Below are 22599 nucleotides of genomic sequence, written 5' to 3'. Positions count from 1 at the left end.
CCAACGCAATGATCAGATGCTACAAATAATGACATTATAATAAATTAAAATTAAACTTCTATTTTTACTAGCATTCTTCTAGCAATTCTCTTGTATTATTCTGGTAGTAATTATATGAATTTTAATAATAAAATTGATAATATTTAGTCTCCTTTTTTATCAAGAGATGGATTTTTCCACCGATTGATTCAAAAATTTCGAAAACATCTTGAAATTATTATATGTCAGATCAAAGTAAGACTTCAACCATTAAACAAATAATTATTTTAATAATTCATAAGCTAATAGTAAGTTATAATAGTAATTTATCTAATATTATTAAGGTTTATAAATATATTATTAATCATGGTTATTTTGAATTCTTTTTATGTAGTAAGCAAATATGTAAATACTTACCATACATAATTATCAATTTTCTTCTTTGTATTATAATTTCAGGACATGGAAGTTACTTTGCCATCGCAATCGAAATAATTAGGTTTAAATTGCAATAAGTACGTGACATGCAATAATGTGTATATAAATGAATCGTAGTAATTATACTAATATAATAAAAAGGTAAAGTTTGTTCCATTGTTCGGGGTAATCTCAGAAACTACTAAACCGATTTGAAAAATTCTTTCACTGGTGGATAGCTTAGATCTTCCTGAGTAACATAGACTATGTGCAATCGTCTTGCAACTTCTAAAACTGTGCGCGTCGCAAAATACGTTCTTTATGCTTTATATTTTCCAAATATACCGAGCGCGCGAAGCGCGCGAGGAACAAGCACCAGCTAGTCATATATACTTTGCATTCGTAACATATTGAACTTTGCACACACACGCACACACACACACACACACACACACACACACACACACACACACACACACACACACACACATACATACTTGGACTCATATATGTCATGTATTTTTTTCTTTATCACAACAAATTGAAAGATAAATGTTGTTGCTTTTATATGAAGGACAAACTCTGTTCGCAATGAAATCATTAAACCATTAATAAAGTTATTAAGATTTGATCAAAATTAAAGTTAAAAGATCAACATAAAAAATAATATACATGGTTAATAGTTCACAGGTAATATAAAGGTTTCAATATTATTATAGAATCATATTTTTCCCATACTACAAAGGACGGTACTTACAAGGAATTATTTTATGGGTGAAAAGGTGATCTATAATTGCACATTTTTAACCTGTTACATAAAACTTGAGATTCATTAAATATTATATAACAACAAAATAAATAATAATAATAAATAATAGTTTTAACAAAATATTAATATATCTCTCCTACTTGTCCTTACAAATTTCAGAAAACAAACATTTAAAATAAAATATAAGAAAGATTAATTAATCAATTTATATCGCCCATGTATACTAAATACTAAACGTATACAGTATCTAGAAATATTATATAAATACAGATAAACAATGTTTCAAAATCAAACCGGTAATATTATTATGGGCAGATTTTATGAAATATTTTAAGTCGAACATTCTAATGTGAAAATATCAAAGCTACAACAATTTCTAAACAGCAAGTGGTAACAGTTTATCACTGATACAACTAAACTATCGGGTATTTAGATATATCAAAATGTCATATAACATATATTTCAGTATTCCAAATATTAAATTATGCCCAGTTAATATTTAATTATGTCTATGTAATATATACATGTATACATATGTATAAGAAAAAATGGTTTTTGGTGTTATAGAAATTTGTAAAACATATTATTTTATGTGTTTTTCGTGTCTGAGTTGTATCCGTTTGACGAGCATGATGTAATGGAAATAGTCGGATTTTTCGCCCGCAGGTTTAACCAAATACCACCCTCCGCCGACGATGAGAACGATGCCTTCTTCATCACCAATGGGATTTTGGTTTTAGCATCCAATTCGACAATGCAACGCCATAGTAGATAGAATATCATAATTTTCATTTCCATCATAGCAAATCTGATAGCTATACAAATTCGAGGTCCGACACCGAATGGCATGTAAATCGAGTTGTCCACACTGCTGTTTAGGAATCTGTCTGGATTGAATTTTTCTGGCTCCGAATAATATTTGGGATCGTGATGTAAAGCGAAACTTGAAATCCAAACTCTCTCTCCTGGCTTAATCGTGAAGGATTTGCCGTCTGGAGTGGCTGGCGGCATTTCGAAATTTTTGGTGCACACCCGGTCGTGAAAAAGTGTTAGAGGATAAAATCTCATAGTTTCAGTAAGAGCAGCATCCAAATACTTCATACCATTAATGGCCTCGTAAGTAGGCTTGCCATTGGTCTGTTTGAGGACATCTTCAATTTCGGCTCTAATTTTGTTCTGGACATCAGGATTTACTGCTAACTCATATGTCAAGAAACTCAAACACGTCGATATGTTGTCGAATCCAGCCAAAAAGAAGATAAGCGCTTGTGCGGTCATTTCGTCAATGTCAAATGCACGCCCGTGATTTTTGTCTCTTGTCTCCATCATCAGCTGTATCATATCTGGTCGAACGATTCCCTGCTCATCCCTGGCTTTCACAGTATCATTGATGATGTTTTTGAAGAAATCCTCTATCTCAGCGTTAAACACTCTGATTCTGAGAAGATTTGTGAGCAGTGGCCAAGTTCTGCGCATGAAAAAGTATAATATCTTTTTAAAATCAAAGTTCATAGTTTTGTCCGCATGTAAGAAGAACTCGTTCTTCGGGTGGTTGAAAGAATCCACGCTGATGCCGAAAGCACTTGTGGCCACTACATCGGTAGCGTATCTTCTGAACATGTCCTTCATTTCATATGCCTTGCCGGATTTCCCAGATTCATTTGTAACAACATCGGTGAAAGTCTCGGCGCACTGACACATTAGACCGAACATTATTTTTATCTTGCTGGATGTAAAGCTAGGACTGAGAAGCTTTCGCATCTTGTGCCAGTGATCACCCCGTAAACCAAATAGATTCATTCTGGAAATCCGTTCTAGATCTTCGTTCACCACGTTAAGATGATCCATGAAATGGTCGAAATGTTTAATGGCGATAGTGTTAAAGAGTTCTGGATCACGTATCACGTATATTGGTGACATGAAGTCATAGAATCCGAAGTATCTCGCGTTCGAGAAATGATTGTACAGTCTGCGTAATTGATTCGCGTGAGTTATACGTCCAAAAAAAAAGGGCGCCAAGTTGCCCAGTAGTGGAACTGGTCGTTGATATGGAACTTTACGTTGGTCAAAATAAGACATTTGTCTCAGAATAAAATAATAATACATACAAATGCATATTACGAGAATACTCAGAAGCAAAGCAGAAAGCTCCATCACTGTTAGTTTGATTGATTGCACGGTCGAAGAGGAACGTTGTTGTTACGTTTTCCTAAGTGTTGCTAGTTCGATATTACGCTTTATTAGTTCAGTAGTACATACGGACAACGGAGTTTTCAGTTGGACTAATGACAATCACTTTAGATTTACTGTTTCTTGTTTTCAGGGACAGTTTCAGCAAACGACTATTACAACCCTGTCCTCTCAATTGATTATATTGCACGACAGTGACGCGTCATGCGTGACATTATAACTGATAGCGTCTTACCCCTCACTTACTTTTTCGAGTATCAATAGCAGATATAAGCTTCACAATGACAATTCACGAATTGCATGTTATCATCTTATTCCGCATGTACAGGTGCAGGTAAAATTTCAACATAAAATTTACACTTATTTACATTAATTTACGAAATTGCGATATTGTAATCTTGTTTTCAAATATATAAATACATACCATACACAATCAGCAATTTTCTTCCGTGTATTATAATTTCAGAACAAGGAATTTACTTTGCATTACAATCGAAATAATTAGATTCAAATTGCACTAAGTACGTGACATGAAATAATGTGCATATAAATGAATCGTATATACTTTGTGTTCATACTATACTGAACTTTGTACACACACACACACACACACATGCACGCGTATATGTCATGTATTTTCTTTCCTTATCAGGAACAAATTGAAAGATAAAGGTAATGTTATGTTGCTTTTAGGAAAGTCGAACTTAGAAGCAGTTTATGCAACTGACTGCTAAGTTAATGTGTATCCCATTACATTGATACATTATTCAATATATATTACACGTAAAATTTAAAGATTGATCATTGTTTGTTTACTAATTTCCTTAAAACGTGTGAGTAGTGCAATAGCAAGCAGCTTAATTTAATATACAGGTGAATATACAGGTTTCAATACTATTATAGAATAATATTTTTCTCATACTACAAAGGACGGTACTTATAAGGAATTATATTATGGGTGAAAAGGACATATATGTATAATTGCACATTTTTACTCTATCACATAAACATTGGAATACATTAAATAAATCATTTTAACAAAATATTAATATATCTCTCCTATCTTGTCCTTAAAAATTTCAGAAAATAAGCATTTAAAATAAAATATAAGAAAGATTCATTAATCAATTTATATCGCCCATGTATACTAAATATTAAACGTATATAGTATCTATAGAAATATTATATAAATACAGATAGACAATGTTTCAAAATTACCAGTAATATTATTATGGGCAGATTTTATGGAATATTTTAAGTCGAACATTCTAATATGAAAATATCAAAGCTACAACAATTTCTAAATAGCTAAACAACTAAAGTTTATCAACGATACAACTAAGATATCGCGCGTTTGGATATATCGAAATGTCATATAACATATATTTCAGTATATATTCCAAATATTAAATTATGCCCAGTTAATATTTAATTATTAGGAGTGTGATTTAGTTTTGAGGGTTTTGCAACAGATGGCTGTAGTGTCAGTTTGTTCCAATAGCTGTTTCCGATAACTGTTGTTTCTTACAGTCTTGACATTATCCATGACATTTAGCAGCATTATAGCAATAGATGCAATAACAGTCGTGTTTATATCATCGTAAAAATGCAACTTCCGAAAGCTCTTTAGCATTTTCGACATGCGTTGCTTTTGTTTTTTGATCAAAAGAAAACTGCGGCTGAGGGTTATAGAATTCTTGTGGAAACTTATGGTGATTCTGCCCCATCAATTAAGACGTGTGAATACTGGTTTAGACGCTTTAAAAGTGGTGATACTGATGTGAAGGACAAATAACGCTCGGAACAACCAAGAAAGCTTGAAAATGCAGATTTGCAAGCATTATTGCACGAAAATCCAACACAATCCACTTCAGAACTTACCAGAGCATTAAATGTTGATCGTACAACAGTTACCAAACATTTACATGAAATGGGAAAAATTCAGAAAGAAGGGAAATGGGTTCGACATGAATTATCGGAAAGTGCCATTGCGAACCATTTCGTTGATCGCCAGGCAAAAAAAGAAGAGTCTTTTGTCTCGGATTGTTACTGGGGATGAAAAGTGAATCTATTTTGATAATCCCAAATGCAGAAAATCATGGGTGGATCCAGGCGAACCATCAACATCCACTCCGAGACGCAATATTCACGGTTCAAAAGTAATACTCCGTATTTGGTGGGATAGTGTACTATGAGCTGTTAAATCCACATAAGACTGTTACGGCTGATCGTTATCGACACCAATTGTACAAGTTGAAGCAAGCATTGGACCAAAAACGACCACCAATTGCGAGTAAACGACGGAAAGTGATTCTTCTTCATGACAACGCTCGACCTCACGTTGCGTTATCAGTGAAACAAACACTATTAGAGCTTGAATGGGAAGTCTTACCGCACCCCGCGTATTCTCCGGATATTGCTCCATGCGATTATTATTTGTTCCGGTCGATGCAACACGCTTTAGAGGATACACACTTTCATAATTTCGAAGAAGTGCGAAAATTCGTCGACGAATAGATCAACTGAAAAGAAGAGTCATTTTATCGTGGTGGAATCCATCTCTTGCCAGAAAGATGGGAAAAAGTTAAAGAAAACGAAGGAAAATATTTTGATTAAGGTATTCATTCATTATCATATTTAAATACATGCGTTTTTGAGCAAAAAAAACCCTCAAAACTAAATCACACCCCTAATATATCTATGTAATATATAAATGTATATATGCATATAAGAAAAAATAATTTTCGGTCTTATAGAAATTTAAAAAAACATATATTATTTCATGTGTTTTTCGTGTGTGAGTTGTATCCGTTTGATGAGCATGATGTAATGGAAATAATCGGATTTCTCGCCCGCAGTTTTAACCAAAAGCCACCCTCCGCCGTTGTTATGAATGCTGTTCCCTTGTTCAGCACCATTGGAATTTTGGTTTTAATATCCGGTTCGAGATTGCAACGCCACACCAGATAGAATATCATGATCTTCATTTCCATCATAGCAAATCTGTTAGCTATACAAATTCTAGGTCCGATACCGAATGGCATGTAGCTCGAATTGTCTACACTGCTGTTCAGGAATCTGTCTGGATTGAATTTTTCTGGCTCCGGATAATGTTTAGGATCGTGCTGTAAAGCGAAACTTGAAAACCAAACTCTCTCTCCTGGCTTAATCGTGAAGGATTTGCCGTCTGGAGTGGCTGGCGGCATTTCGAAATGTTTGGTGCACACCCGGTCAAGATAAGGTAATAGCGGATATAATCTCATAGTTTCAGTAAGAACAGCATCCAAATACTTCATGCCATTAATGGCCTCGTAAGTAGGTTTGCCATTGGTCTGTTTGAGGACATCTTCAATTTCGGCTCTAAGTTTGTTCTGAACATCAGGATTTACTGCGATCTCATGCGCCAAGAAACACATGATCGTCGATACGGAGTCGAATCCGGCAAGAAAGAAGACAAATGCTTGCGCGGTCATTTCGTCAATGTCAAATGCAGGCCCGTAATTTTTGTCCCTTGTCTCCATCATTAGCTGTATCATGTCTAGTCGAAAGATTCCCTGTTCATCTCTGGTCTTCACTGTCTCGGTAACGATATCTTTGAAGAAATTTTCCACCTCTGAGCTAAACGTTTTGATTCTGAGAAATTTCGCTAATGCCGGCACTTGTTTGCATATGAAAAGTTTTAGATTCACCTTAAAGTCAAAAGACATAGCCTTTCTGCCAATGGTGAAGAATGCGTTGGTCGGATGTTTGAACGAATCTACGCTGATGCCATAGGCAGACGTGGCGACCACATCGGTAGCGTATCTATTGATTTGATCTTTCATGTCATATGTCTTGCCGGATTTTCCAGATTCATTTGCAACAAAATTGGTGAAATTCTCGGCGCACTCACACATTAGACCGAACATCATTTTCATCTTGCTGGACGTAAAGCTAGGGCTGAGAAGCTTTCGCATCTCGCGCCAGTGATCACCCCGCAGCCCGAATAGGTTTCTGCTGGCAATTTGTTCTTGATCTTCGTTCACAAAGTTACGATGATCCGTGAAATGGTCGAAATTTTTAATGGAGACGGCGTTAATCAGTTCCGGGTCACGTAATACATAGACTGGTGAGGTGAAATCATAGAATCCAAAGTACTTCGCGTCTGGGAAAAGATTGTACATTTTCTGTAGAAGATGTACGAAGGCCATTCGATGAAAAATTAAGGGCGCCATGTTGCCCAGCAGTGGTACTGGTCGTACATATGGAATTTTCAGTCGCGCAAAGTGAGATAACTTGGTAATAATAGCATAGTATACACAGATGCATGCTGTGAGGACACCCAGAAGCAAAGTAGAAAGCTCCATCACTATTATCTGAACTGATCACTGATCTGAACTGAACTGATCATATAACGATAAAAAATGTGAATGTTACGTTTCGCTATTTGTATTTACGCAAGAATTATTTTTACTCGTTATTCGATGCACATTATGCAGTCTGTGCAGTAATGATTTCTACATTCAACTATTGTGACGCCGTTCTCTTCACTCCTTATATTAAGGGGCGATAAGGGGGGGGGGCAATGCGTCACACTTAGTAAGAAAACAGTTTCTTCTTATCATTAATCTCAGTGTAAGATGTGCAAAGTAAGTTGCTTTAAAGTTGCTGATATTTATATTTCTAGTCAGTTATGTTGTCCTCATTTAGTTCCTTATAAGATGTTTTTTTTTCTCTCTATCTCTCGATGCATAATATAATAATATTACATATGCATAATATAATAATAATGAGTAATTTTACCATTGCAATCAAACTTGTCTCATTCGCAGCATTAAAACGATTTTCTCCAAAACATTTTAAGTATTATAGATTTCTTGTTCTTTTACTTATATGTACCGCGTGAGTTATATTTTTTTAAGAAGGTTGTAAATTGTATAATGAAATTAAACCTTCACTTTTCAAATTGGTATTTAATTAGAATGAATTTCTATTCTTATAAGATAGTCTGGAAATTAAAAGACGATAAAAATTTGCATTTTTCCAGACGGGCATTTTCAAAGTATTATATCACACACAATAAAAAATGTGAATTATCTACATCGCATAATTAAACAGATGAGATTTCAATTTTTGTATTTCAATATTGTATTAATTGTTTCAGTAACTTGTAATATTAGCTTTAAACGAAATTTGAATAAATAAAATTTGTACGCTATAGTTTACAAAAGAATTGCGACAAATGAATAATGCTCTATGATAAAAACTCTATACGTCAATGAAATAAATAGCGGTTTGTTATTAGGAACATATAACTCAATCGAATGAACGTGATAATGAAAATGGAGAGTTAAGAAATAGATAAGAAATTATTACTATTGCGATATGAGTGGCACCCTAAGGATCCTCGAAATAATCGTATTATTTTGTACGAATATGAAGTACGTATCAATGAATTATTACGTACTTCAGATCATTGTACTCGTACTAATTTATAATTAAGTATTAGGTTCATACACTACTACATACAATCTCTCTCTCTCTCTCTCTCTCTCTCTCTGATTATATTATTAAGTATTATCTTATTAATTATTTTTTATATTTATCTTTACTATTGCTTTATTAAAAGTATACATATAAATATTTGTTAGCAGAAATATGTATGTGATATTTGTTAGTTTAATTTAAAATAAATTAATACTCTTAATAAAAGTAAAATTATTTTAACATTAATTTTTTAACATGATAGCTTATTATACTATTATAATAAATCATTAAATATATATACTTGGAAAAATCTTTTCTAAATATTTTGTATATGTTTTTCAATAAGAAAATGTAACCGTGTAAAATGTATCAAAAGTAAACATGCAGCCAATGTAATTGGTTGATCTTTTATTCAAATTTGTTTTGAACAGGATTACAAAGTGCATTTGCTTTGAACATTGTAAAAATCAACGTAAAAATTAAAATGCAGAAATGTAAATGTAAAAATTGTAATGTAAAAGTTCGGACATAAAACTTTCAAACCTGTTACTTTCCTTGCAGATTAATTTCGTTGCGCGCGTATCATGGTATCCGACAACGCGGCAAATCCGCTTTACTTCAAAATAACTTGCTCTCAAACGTAGCTGTCGTTTGCGAACAGATTAGTTGCACAGCAAATGAGACGAATCGCGAAACGATCTAATTGATACAAGAGTAAAGACAGCTCTTCAAAATGATTTCCAGAGTGTCAACAGCAGCAATAATGTTGGTGGCGACATAAACCTGGGTTCGCTCGTGGGCGCTAGCGGTTCACGGAGGACACCCTCGCAGCAATCGTCATTCCACTCATCGAAGAACCATTCACGACATCAACCCGCATCCGCTCCTCCATCGACACCGCGAAATGTCTGTCAGATGACCGAAATAGAAGCTCCGTGTATACGTAAGTTGGTCTACTGCGATGAGAGGTTTCAGTCCCGAAATTTGCCGCAAAGTGTGCCCCACAAAGCAGGAATCACTCGCGGTAACGAGGAAAATTATATAATATATACTGCTCTCCACGATTTCTCTGCGGAATTTCGCGCTATTTTTGTCTCAGTTATACTAAAACAATTTTCTCTCGTTAAACGTTCTTCGCATAGTGTTAATTGCAATGTTGCTATTAGGCAGCTCCATATTTTTGCAGAATAAAGAATTTTTCTCTGAATAAAAAATTTTTATCAGAATTTGTTTTCCACTTCACAGACGTTAGGACATCTTCTCGAAATCTCGGATCAACCAGAAATCAGCAGAGCATCACCAAAATGCTTTTACTAATCAGCACAGTCTTCATATTGCTTAATCTGCCGAGGTGAGATAATTTACTTCATGCCTTTTCCAGTTGTTATCTTCTGCTCTGTTTTTAATTTGGACTTTTTTAAAAGTGTGTGTGAGTTTTTAATCTGGATTGGATTTGTTTATGAAATGCATTTATGCTTGTTACATTTAATAAACTGATTCTTTTGTTGATATGATGTATAAATATGCACGGGTAACCGAATCTTGTAATTGGATTTAGAAGATCAAGTTGCATTGACATCCATTTTAGAATACCCGTAAAAAGGTACTGCGAAATTCGAGTAAATAAAATCTGTATATATTTGTATTGTATTGTATAAATATTGAAATTGAAATATCTCAATTTCGAACAATACATGCTAGAATAATACAGTTTCTTTGATAGTATTTCAAAAATTTCTTTTATTTCTCAATATATATTATTATATGGAATAAAATAAAATGTAAAAAATGAATTCTTAATAGGATACAAATTGATTGAAAATTACGTATTATTGTAATATTATTGTAATATTTTAGTTTATTATCATCTTTTCTTAAAGTAAATTTTAAATTTTTCTAAATAAGGCACGAGGCTTTTCCCTTTATCTAATAGATCGGCAAAGTAGACGTAAATTCACGGTTCCTGATAGCAACGAAAGAATTAATATTCAACACATCGGACTAGCATGGAAATTGCACGAATCGAGTCGAGTCGCGAGCTGTTACTCTCTATTTCAGCTACGTGATCCGCCTGTGCGTGTTTTTCTTCACCTTGGCGAGGAAGGACACGCCGGAACTGCTCTGGTGTTTACAACAGTTCTTCATGCTACTCTACTACACCAACTTTAGCATCAACTTCCTGCTGTACGCGATGTGCGGCATTACGTTTCGCCGTTGCCTGGAGCAGATGCTGCGCAGGATCTTGAAGAGCATGACCCGGTATCACTGCAATCCACAGAGGTACATATAGCTAACGTTCCGTTCGCGTCGGAGATCTGCCAGAAATCGAACTGAACAGTTATGGTGGCCATCAGGGAATCGATAAACTCGTGAAACATCAGCGCTCCTTGGCCGAGGGTTCTACGACTGTGCGTTTCGGCCGAGATTTCAGCTAACTCACCCCAGCGTTCCGTGACTGAGGGAGTAAATCCAGGATGAGCCTCTACGAATCACCTCGTGGCGAAGACGTATTGTTTCGCGGGACGTACGTATAACGTACGTCCGCATGAAGTCAAGTTTGATGGGATAAAACTCATCAGTTGCATTCAACGCAACAAGATACTCAACTGACGTAAAAGAATGAAACAAATACGCGGATCCTGCATATAATTATAATAATGTAAACTCACGTTGTATGAATAATGGATTGGTTACTCTCTTAAATTGAATCAGTAAAAATATCATTGAGTGAATTAATAATAGTGAATAAAATCCTCAGTAATTTTCACTGAACTACTGACAATTGGCGAACACTTCACTGGAAACACAGTTTATCTCGTTCCTTATCAGTAGAAATTTTCCATTGTTTATACTATTATTATTATTCTCTTTTAATGACAAGATATCATTAATCTTGTTTAGTTAAAGTTTTCTAATTGCATAACTGGGAATATACTTATGGCTGTATTTCAATGAAAGTATGATGATTTTTCTAAGAGAGTACATTTGTATAAATTACAGTCTTGTTTATTTTGTAAAATGTTGGAGATGCATAAAGATGAAAAGATTGATTTTTTAACGTTTCTAAATTTTAGTTGGGATTTTATTTGATTCTGTCTAGCCAAATCTCTTGGGATGAAATAACACATTGAACACGAAGAACAAATTTAATTCTTGTTCTTGGATCTTCGCCGTTGTTGTGTGCTATTCTGATTGACGTATCGGAGATAGCCGAAGTATATTTGTATCGTTCTTGTAACACATCTCATATCTTTTTCATTCAAGAAGTAGAGCATGAAACATTCATATGTTCGTTGGGTCCGTTTATGTGGACATGAATTATTAATGCAAGAGGATACTCATGATTGTGTGCATGATAGATATATATATTAGGTTGGTGCATAAGTTCTTGCCGTTTTGCAATTTTTCTTTATTGAAATAAAACAATCGATACAACATAAATCGATCAAAGTATTTTCCATCGTTTTTTTACGATTTTTTCCCATCTTTCCAGCAACATACGAATATTACATCGAAAGAAGGAGTCATCTTTTGAAACAATCTATTCATTGACCCATCGGCAAGAACTTACGCATCGATTCAATATATGTATGTTCAATATATGTACAGGTTGTCCCAGACCTAGCGTATAACCTGTAATGGAAAATTCTTGAGTTTATTTGGAGATGAAAATCCTAATACCAAAATGTCGAGGCTGCTATAGTTTTTCAACAGGAAAGGTTTAAACTTTAAACTTTAAAGTTCACTTGTCAGCTTGTCAAAATTTCGCGCGCTCAGAGACATATCAAAAGAGCCCCTTCCACGACACTTCACTATAGGAATTAACAGTTATACGGTAGGTCTAGACACCCTATATATTCCCACATATTGCAAACTCTACGCCTCTCCTAATTATAGCATCATATCGTAAATTATCACTTATCGTAAGTTCAACAGTAAATATATCATCATAGGTCATATCATTCCTTTTCTTTTTACTTCTCTTATCAAAGAAGTTTATAAAGTTGCTATCATCAAATGCGCAACAGCGCAGTGATTGTTCAAGTGAAGTACATGACAATCCTTAACGAAGTTTTTCCCAACAAAGTTTTAATTATTTCTCTCTTTAATTATAGCTCTCAGAAGAATTTTTGAGACGATCTGATAAAAAAGTTTTTTGCTATGATGAACATATTGAGAATGTGGATACTGTGTCGTGATTTATACTTACATATCAAGAAATTATTTATGATTTAAGATGGATATTTGGATTCTAGAATTTTATATTAATACATCTCATTAGTTTTTTTAAGATAGATAAAGAATCAGGAAAACATAAAATAATCTGTTGCTACATTACAGGTAATCAAATCGCTATTAGAATTTTCAAACTACAACTATTTTCATACTAATATAAAAAAGTTGGTAAAATTGATTTTAAAACAATTATATATATGTAAATTAATAAGAAATTTTAAAGAAATTAGCTAATTTTCTTTTATGTTAATAAACATGACTTTAAGTTAAATTTTTCAAATCATGCGTTAGCATAGTATTTCTTAAATATCGTACATAACAGACAAACAAAACAATCTTCTAGTCATGAGAGAGCTTGCAGAAAAGTGTATAAAATAAGAATAATACATAATTTTACATATTTCCAAAAATCATGTTTATATTTATTCAGGTCAATATATTTTTAATTTACTACAGATTCGTGTAATAGATGTAGACTTCAATGTTTTTAATGGCTAGGTTTTATCATGAAGTTTCTACGAAGCAATCGTGCAGCTTGCTAATCAATAATTGCATGAAGATAATGATGTTTATCTTAGTAAATGAGAAGATTAAACGCATGATATGAAATGAAATTAATGTACGACGGTAGAAATATGAAAAACTCTAAACAAGAAAAGGTTTCTACCCTTTCAAAATGCATAATACAATCGAACAAAAAAGAGCATTAACAAAGACGAGAAGTAAAAATAATAATAAGTGCAGAGTTTCAATTCATAAATAAATTAATTTATTGGAAAATAAAACACGTAAAAAATTATTCATATTTTTTGTTCCTTAATTATATGTTAATTAAATTTGTTACAATTTTGTCAAAGTTTCATGTTTTAATATTTGTGACGAGAAAAAGAAGAGATGCTTTTTTTATAAAGATTTCTTTGGACAAACTTTTACGCAGATATATAGCTCAGAAAATCGCGCGAGAAGAACGGTAAGGAAATTTACTAAGATATAATGAGTTGTGCCAGTTCATGAACTTTATCGCCCAAATTTTCAATAATAATCCTAGTATCTGTCAAATTTTCCCTAATATTAACGATTTTCTTTTACATTATTTGTAGACTGATGTAGATTAAATCTTAATTGCATGACGTTATTAGCTTATATCTGTCAATTTCAGGTTTCTATTTTATCATGGTAAAAGCAAAAGAATTTTCAGTTCTGAATGTTTAATTTTATTCGATGTGATAGTAAAATGGCTAATATTTATTTCTCATTAATGTGGATGTCAATAAGACATAAACATTTCGTTCAGCTTATGGCTATAATATATTACAGAGTGATCGTTTAATAAACAATGTTTGTCAAAAGTACTATCTTAAACAAGTTTTTAAATATGAGTTAAGAGGATAACTTATAACGAAATTTAACGATTAACTAAACAGTCAAGTGATGTGAATAAATCTATAATATTCGATTATATGAAGTAAGAAAAGTTAAAAAGGTCTATAAAATTGTATCTGAAATAAATTCGATATTTAGTTTACTTTAACTTAATTATCATTCTTGAATTTGGCTAATGACAGAATTAATTAGATCTATTTCAATAAATAGTGTTAGAGCAGAGTTACTGAAACTATTTCAGATATTTTATGTTACGCAATATTTCCTATTTAGTACTAATCTGTGGATGAAAATATTGTTTGCTTTCAAACAAAAATCGATGCATGTATTTTATGTATTTTATACATTTCATATATCTTTATCTGTAAATCAGAAAGAAATCAAGTTGCTCTCTCTTTTTTTCTTTTTCTCTCCCTCTCCCTCTGTTTCTCTTGCGCAAGACTTTTAGGTTTTATACAGTAAGAGTAAAGATCGATTGCCCGGAAGCTTATCCGGATAACAACCAGAAAAAATTGTTTGACATTTCACCATGACATGTTAAAAAGCCTGTCCTTTCAGAAACATGAAATTCCCTCTAAATTCTGGATAAACTTGTATTTCTCTCTTTTCTCTTCTTTTTTCACGAGCGTAAATTTCGTGCAATACATAATATTATATTTTGAACAGAAACTTTATGACTTGACGTATAACATGCAATTCTTTTATATGTAATATATAAAGTAATTTATTTTATTTGTTGTATATATCACAAGATCTATTCATTTAAATAGAATGTCGAGTAAACGTAATACATATATGTATATAATCAATATACGTGTATATAATCTATATATATTATTTGAAAATAATCCGTATATTTTTTCAAATGCTGTCTTTCATTAAATGCGCGAAAAATCGATTATGCAAAGCAGTTTTATTTTTAACCATAAATTTAAGGCTTCCGCGATGTTAGTTATTATTATCTGATTTGACTCCCGGATTCGAGCCGTGTTTTTCATCACTTTGGTTCCAACATTTCTTGAACATTTTAGTCTAATTCATCAGAAAGAAGAATAACTTGATATCTGATACTGAGAAGTATCAAATTACTTTTTCCCTGATGAAGTAAACTGAAATGTTTATAAAACAAAGTGACAAAACACAGATAGTGATTTTCAAATACGTTAAAAGAATTTAAGAAAAATAGTTTTTATCTCCCTTAATGCAGACGTCATGCTTTAGAAATATAGGTTTATAACTGACAATGGTTTATGAATGACTGAGAATAATATATAATAGTAACGTAGATATATCTTTGTCCAAGCAGAATAGCAAATTCTAGTCTATCAAATTTATGTGCCATATTAGTTTAAGTAACGCACATTAAAATATTTGATATAGTCCAGTACAAATCCTCCTATTCTAAAAAAGTAATGTAAAAAATGAATTAAGAATGTATATGTGAAACAAATTGTATTAACAGATAAAATATAAATAAAATACTTAATGCATTATTAATATCGTAACGCTATATACGAATTATTTAAATCATATAATGTAGTTTTGTAAATATGGTATTTACTTACTATTCAATGTTTCGTATGTTGCATTTTTATATTGTATATCAATTATGTAATTTATATCGTTTGTGCATTTCATATATTATAAAACTGCTAATCAGTCTTATTATCTTTTGTGATAATCTAAAAGCATGTTTTATTTCTTAAGCATTTATATTATTAAACTATCACTATTATGCGTTATGTAATATACATTATTAACAATGGTGATATTTTTTATAAATTATTCATCATTTATACGCATACCCTCGTCAGAAAATAAAATTATCAAAATACGACAAAGGTCCAATGAACAGACTTTCATAAATCGAAATGCGAAAATGAATTCTTTATGATATTATAATAACATCAAGATATCGCTGAATTCATAAGTCATCAGATATTATCGTCATGTATATTAGTATCACATGTATTAGATGAAATATATGTCCAACAATTTATAAGTATTTATTAGCATGTAATATGTAAATAAAAGTAGCAATTTTCTAAATTTCTGTAACTTTAATAAAGGAATACAATAAAAAATATATATTATAAAGATAACGTGAACGTTATCAAAAAATTCGTAAGTTGCAACTTTGCATCGACCAACTTCGGAAGCACACATACGTGTACAAGATACATAAGTTATTATTTAATAGTTTATTGTTAATAAATATGCATATTCTGTATATAATATATTGTACATGTTTAAACAAATATGTATATATTATGTACATGTATCATGTATATGTATATATGCAAGTACTATATATTTGTCAATGATGCATTTAAGCGTAATTTATTAACGTCAATGCATTTAAGCATAATTTATTAAACGAGAAGAATATCATTGTAGTTATGAAATTTATTATATACGATTATGTCCATGCCTCACTTCTATCACTATCACATGTTATTAAATTGTATATATATGCACTTTCTTTATTTTACATGTATGAATTATTCATTAAAAATGAATGTAAATAATAATTGTTTCTATATGGTATAGATCTTTAAAACATGTTAAAGTAATAAGAAATGCCGTATTTATATCTGCTCTATTAATTAAAATCCTGTAAAATAAGTTGCAATTTCAAATTTATGTACTATCAATATACCAGACAAACATGACAGAAAAATTCTTACACCGACTATGTAGCATTTATATGTATTATCCTCGATAATATGTCATATTAATGTAAATAAATTAATGTTGTTTTTGTAAAAGCTTTCAGAACAATTTCTTTTTTGTCCATTTCTATTCATCAAATATAAATATTATTTTGATAAATATTATTTTATTATTCTCAGTTAAGAAAATATCTTGGTGTCTCAATAATAATTGCTTTTAATTCTTCACATGAAATGAGAATGTAACTTTCACGATGAATATCGTGTATTTCTTATTCTTCTTTTTGCAGTAAAAGTAATATGTAGATATCTTTTCACTTCGATTCTGAGTTTCGGATAGTTAGATGAAATGCGCAAGCGCAAGAAATATCCTATACAGAGTCTTTTATCGTTTAATTAAAGTAGCTTGTTTATCAATCTATTTCAATTGAGTCATATATTGGTCACTCAATTTAAATTTAAATGTATAAGATCGCACTATCATCGGTCACAATCAATAGATCAATTATCATGGGTCATGGTCGATAGAATTCTTTGAAGTGTTTTCAAAAAAGTTTCTTAATCATCTTCATAAGACTAGAACATGCAAAATAATATCTTTAAACTAATTGCATTTTTCATATAATTTCACAAAAAGAGCAATTTCAACATTATAAAATTTTTAATTGGGTGAAACGAGATAAAATATAATTTGAAACATTTAATTCATACATGATGCAATTTCCTGTTTTGCTGAAGATTATTTTTGCAAAACAAATTTTCATTTAACTTATTCATTATGTGATTGAATATGATGTACAATTGAGATTTAATAAATCTATTACATTATATATGTATATTGAAGTATCTTTTTTAAAGCAGAAAGCACATTTGTAAAAGAGTGTTTATAAAAAAAAGGAAAAAGATTTATAAACGGAGAAAAAATAGTTTTCTCTGCATGAGTATAACCATGCAAATGTCTCAGGAATATAACGTATTTTCACAGGAATTGAAATTGTGTTTGCTCGTGTATATACTTCTTACGATACGAACGTAAACATTTTGTATTATTCTTGTTGATATTATATTTATGATATCGATAAACAAATCATACGAATATTCAATTATACGAATATTCAGAATAGATAAATCATGCCAAATTATATTGTAAATCTAAAGTTTAAATGTATATTATCTATATTCTCCAATATTTTATAAAATTTGAATATCACCTATTATCCCAAAAAGTTCTTTATTTCTTTGTTAAGACCATTTAAAGAATATCTAAATTTTAAAATAAATTATATAAAAACTTTTAATAACTTGCACGATGCGTAAGTTATTTTAGTAAGTTTTAATTAATTCGGAAAATTTCAAATCGTTGGCGATCTTCATGAAATTCTTCGAAACAATGAAAATACAATCAGATTTGACTTATAGCTCGATGGAGATTGATATTGCTCCTTGAGTTAGACATTGGAATACCAGTCTGAGAATAAATCATTTTTCTCGGACGCGTATAAGCACGAGGGTCGGAATATTAATGATAACACAGCAAAATTATTTCAGAGGATCCTGACTTTTCACAAGCTCTGCTAAGACATCAAGAAAACATTTATTTCGTATATATTGCCTGCCGCTTACCTTAGTTTTTCCAGAACCGGTCGAACCCACCAGCATTAATCCGTTACGCACCAACATGGTGTCGTATAACTGAATAATCTTCTTCACGAAGTCTGTAATTAAAATTACTTTCTTTAATACATTCCATGAAGTACGATGGGATGAAGCGGAAGCTGTAAATACCCGCTATCGATCCTATCCGCCTCATCACTTTTAGCGCGCTTCCAAATTGGACGCTGTAGTGCGAAAACACGTTTAGCATACTGTGACATATATTTGCATACATCGCGACATTATATTAATGAAAACACATTATTCTTTGCATGAAAAGAACAGGATACATAATTCATAAAATCTCAAAGAAGTAAAAATTTACTTTTATATTTTAATAAAGAAATTCATTTTCCTCTATTCCATTATAAATTTTATGTCATAATGCACGCATTATGTGTAATACATGTGTACAACATGTGTCACAACGTAATTATGTAATTACGTTGTGACAATCTTAAATGAACAAAAAAATAATTTGAAACATGTTACAATTAAATGCGATATTATACTTTTTATTCCATATATTCATTTTATGTACTTATTAAAACACAAACATTAGTTATATGCAATTTTATAAAAATTCTTAAAAATTGCATTTAGCTAAAGATTGACTAAATTATTTACATATCAAAATTTGTATGATGTGTATGTAAATTATTTATCCGTTTATATTAAAAACTAACAGTAATAATGTGTGATATAAAATCTGTTTGTGAATGATCAAACAGAAACAAACAGAATCAAAAACTTATATATGGGTCTTCTCAAATTCATAAATTTCATAACAGTTGCGTACATAATTATAATAGGTAGATGTTGATCTGCTCATATTATTGTGTAATTTCGGAATTAGTTTTTTGCTGTAATTTACTTTCCGAGCTTCTGAATTTCTCATGAATCTCCGTTTTACTCGCAAGCTACGTTGTTCGTTTTATTGGAGATACTTTCCGTAGACGAATATTATCATTTTTATTGTATGTGTAACAAAAAAAAGTAAAAAAGTTTATATTATTATAACTAAAAAAATTATTTAGATTATGGTAAATTATAATGTTACGTATGTAATGTAATTATAATTAAATAATAATAATGCATCAAGGTTATCAATTAAAGTATTAATTAGCATTTAGTGGATATAAAATTTTCGAGGAAAAGCTTTCATAAGAAGCTGAAAAAAAGAAAAGTCGCAAGCGAGTATGTAACTTCTATGGCTCAATTAACTATTTATTGCATGCAGAAATCTTCCTTAAATGAGATATGAGCAACCTAAATAAAATATTTAATCAAGAGCTTCAGCATCAAAAGCCAAGTTAATTTATTCACGTAACGACACATTCATTTGCCTTTTTATTAAATGAGAAGCATTAAATGCATTCATAAAATCGACGTACTCGTTATATATTCGTCATATTATGTTTGTTCATAGAGATCATAAACATTGACCACGAAGTAATTAGGAGATGTAAAAGAATAGCGAGTACGCAAATATATTCCACACTTTATTATTATATTTATTGAAATTTTTTCAATATTCAATCAAGATTTTAAACAAACAGCGCATAAGTGAAGTTCTTCATAGCAAAAAGGAAAATATCTATACTCAATAGAAGTATAACGGAGTATAAAAATGTAAGAATAAGATAAAGATTATAAAATAAACTGAAAGTCACGATTTTTCTTTTTGTATGTACAAACTGTTTTTTGTAGGAGAGATTAAAATCACATATTTTTTTCGATAAATTGCGTGAAATGTTTTCTTTACTCTAACAGAACAGTTCAAAATATTTTTGAAGAAAACAAATTTTTCTGTAAATATGTCAACATGGCAACAACATATAGTATACTCAAATGAAAATACAAATATATATAAAATACATATAATGGAATGAAGATTACGTATATGAAAAGTTAAACTCACCGTTGACGTCTTCTAACCCCATCTGTCTGATAGATTTACGAATGCCCGTTTCTAGAATTCCATAATCCACTGGTTTTTCGATGAACCCTGGAAAGAGATCCGACACAATGCCTAAAAGAAAAGAAGAACGGTTAAGCGACTCACAATTAGACCAATATTTACATACATATATTTCTTATGAAAAGACATTGTAGAAAAAGATCTTTTTAAAAATGACATAATTTCTGTCTCTGTCTTTTTATATGTGCATTATAAATATTATATAAATCTGAAAATAAAATATTCCGAAATATATAAAACTAGGAGTGTTGTAAAAATGAATACAGTAAAAGTATTTCATTTAACAGAAATTGTATCATTCAATAATAAAGTGAATATTTTAATAATTTAACATCTTCGCTTTTTAGAAAATTTAGAGGTTTCTTTAACAGTTTAAATTTAAAACAAACTTACTGTTAAACAATTTTAAGTCGTCTTTCAAAAACATTGGAACATTTACGTCTCTCAAGGCAAGAAGGCAGATTTGGTCTTCCTGAAGATCCTTTTGTTCTCTTCTCAAATTGCCAGCGACCACAATAACAGTTTTTATTGCACGCATACCAAAATCGTAATGATCCTGCGATTACATAAAATTTGACATAAAATTAAAATGACAAATATGATTTGTTAATCTTTCGATTATTTATTTGTTATCTATAATATTTTCATAGATATTTATATATATGATTCAAGAACTTTAATACTTCGTTTGATAAATCGATATGATATAACAGTTCCTATTAATGATTAATGATATTAATGAAAAGAAAAAGTGAAGAAAAAAGAAAAAATACTTGTGTACTTAGTTGCTCCGAGCACAGTTTGAAAGTTGTCGTGATTTTTCTAGAGAGATTTTTCGCATCCATAAAGCCGTACGAGAACAATGATATTTCAATGATAAGAGCATAATCGGGCACCATCATAGCTACCGGTCGAAAAAGCGTTTTCAAATTGTCAGGTAATTCTGTCCGACTAGCATAACCAGGATTCATGGTGATGAATACTGCGCAAGATGATTTCAAGGGAAACTCGATTCCTTCAAAAAGGAACCTATGAGTTTTATATGTAAAATCAATCAAGAAAATTACAGCACAGTGGAGAATAAGCGTCATTATTCTCTAAATCTAATAATTAATATTTTTATAAATGTACAATTATATTATTTTATTATAATTATTATCATGTAAAACACATCATTGCTAAATCTCATGTGTTATAATTATTGCAACTGTTTTGATATTAAATACTATTATATAAAAAGAATAATACAAATAAAAAGAATCTATCACATATAACATTACAAGTTTTCATATATGATATATGAATTTAATTACATTGGATTAATATTAGATAATAAAATTCACGTTAAATAGCAATTATGAATTTTTTAAATAAAATAGTCATGATTTATTAATTTCTTCTAAAAGAAATTTCCTAAGAAGAGACCATCGTGATAATCATCTAGCGATGTAAGGATATTAATTTGTTTGATTCTAAATCATCTTACTATTGACTAGACTATTTTAAGTTGCACTGGATCGAATTTGTATTTACAGATTTAGTTTACTTACACACTCGCTACTATTTGTTGAGCCTTTTGAATGGTCATGATTTGCTGCGCTACAACGGACAGAACCTCGATATCGATTCGATTGAATTCGTCGAAACATACCCAGGCACCGGAACTGTAAATATTGGAATTTAATTAAACGTATTGAGTTCATTATAATAGTAATATAACTCATGTTAAAAAAGAAATAGAAATAAATTATTAAAAAGTATGAAATATGCCTAGTGTACCTGGTGAGACCCTTAAAGAATTTGCTCATAGCCCGAAAGTCCAGCTGATTGGAACAGTTAAAAACTACGCATTG

General features: G+C 31.0%; 3 protein-coding genes across 7 annotated transcripts in view; 1 reads left to right on the top strand and 2 right to left on the bottom strand.

Annotated features, from left to right (window-relative positions):
- Positions 1–13837, top strand: part of LOC105287121 (thyrotropin-releasing hormone receptor) — a 33519-nt gene extending 19682 nt beyond the window's left edge. For all 4 annotated transcript variants that reach the window (XM_026974761.1, XM_026974757.1, XM_026974760.1 and 1 more), the window contains exons 4-7: positions 9566–9764; positions 10067–10172; positions 10880–11101; positions 11176–13837. In XM_026974761.1, coding sequence (XP_026830562.1) covers positions 9566–9764; positions 10067–10172; positions 10880–11101; positions 11176–11194 — 546 coding nt within the window. In that variant the 3' untranslated portion in view covers positions 11195–13837. The remainder of the gene's footprint in view (positions 1–9565; positions 9765–10066; positions 10173–10879; positions 11102–11175) is intronic.
- The window catches only part of LOC105277924 (dynein heavy chain 1, axonemal), a 75192-nt gene extending 52699 nt beyond the window's left edge, over positions 1–22493 (bottom strand). The window contains exons 1-4 of the mRNA XM_026974792.1: positions 22297–22493; positions 21140–21302; positions 20687–20797; positions 18736–18827 (exon numbers count right to left, since the gene is read on the bottom strand). Of these exons, the coding sequence (XP_026830593.1) occupies positions 18736–18827; positions 20687–20797; positions 21140–21302; positions 22297–22470 (540 nt within the window). The 5' untranslated portion in view covers positions 22471–22493. The remainder of the gene's footprint in view (positions 1–18735; positions 18828–20686; positions 20798–21139; positions 21303–22296) is intronic.
- LOC105287120 (cytochrome P450 9e2) lies at positions 1105–7921 on the bottom strand. 2 transcript variants are annotated; one of them, XM_026974749.1, is made up of 2 exons: positions 6570–7921; positions 1105–2184 (listed from the first exon to the last, which is right to left on the bottom strand). In XM_026974749.1, the coding sequence occupies exons 1-2, from the start codon at positions 7699–7701 to the stop codon at positions 1754–1756; spliced, it is 1563 nt and encodes a 520-aa protein (XP_026830550.1). In that variant the 5' UTR covers positions 7702–7921; the 3' UTR covers positions 1105–1753. The 2 variants fall into 2 exon arrangements, with proteins under 2 accessions (XP_026830550.1, XP_011350855.2); XM_011352553.2 differs by lacking the exon at positions 1105–2184 and having other exon boundaries at positions 6111–7886.
- Positions 22494–22599: the final 106 nt, after the last annotated feature.

Source organism: Ooceraea biroi, chromosome 1 (assembly GCF_003672135.1).
Source record: "Ooceraea biroi isolate clonal line C1 chromosome 1, Obir_v5.4, whole genome shotgun sequence".
NCBI classification, from domain to species: Eukaryota; Metazoa; Arthropoda; class Insecta; order Hymenoptera; family Formicidae; genus Ooceraea; species Ooceraea biroi.
The sequence above is the reverse complement of the archived record's forward strand: the minus strand, read 5'-3'. Positions and strand labels throughout refer to the sequence as shown.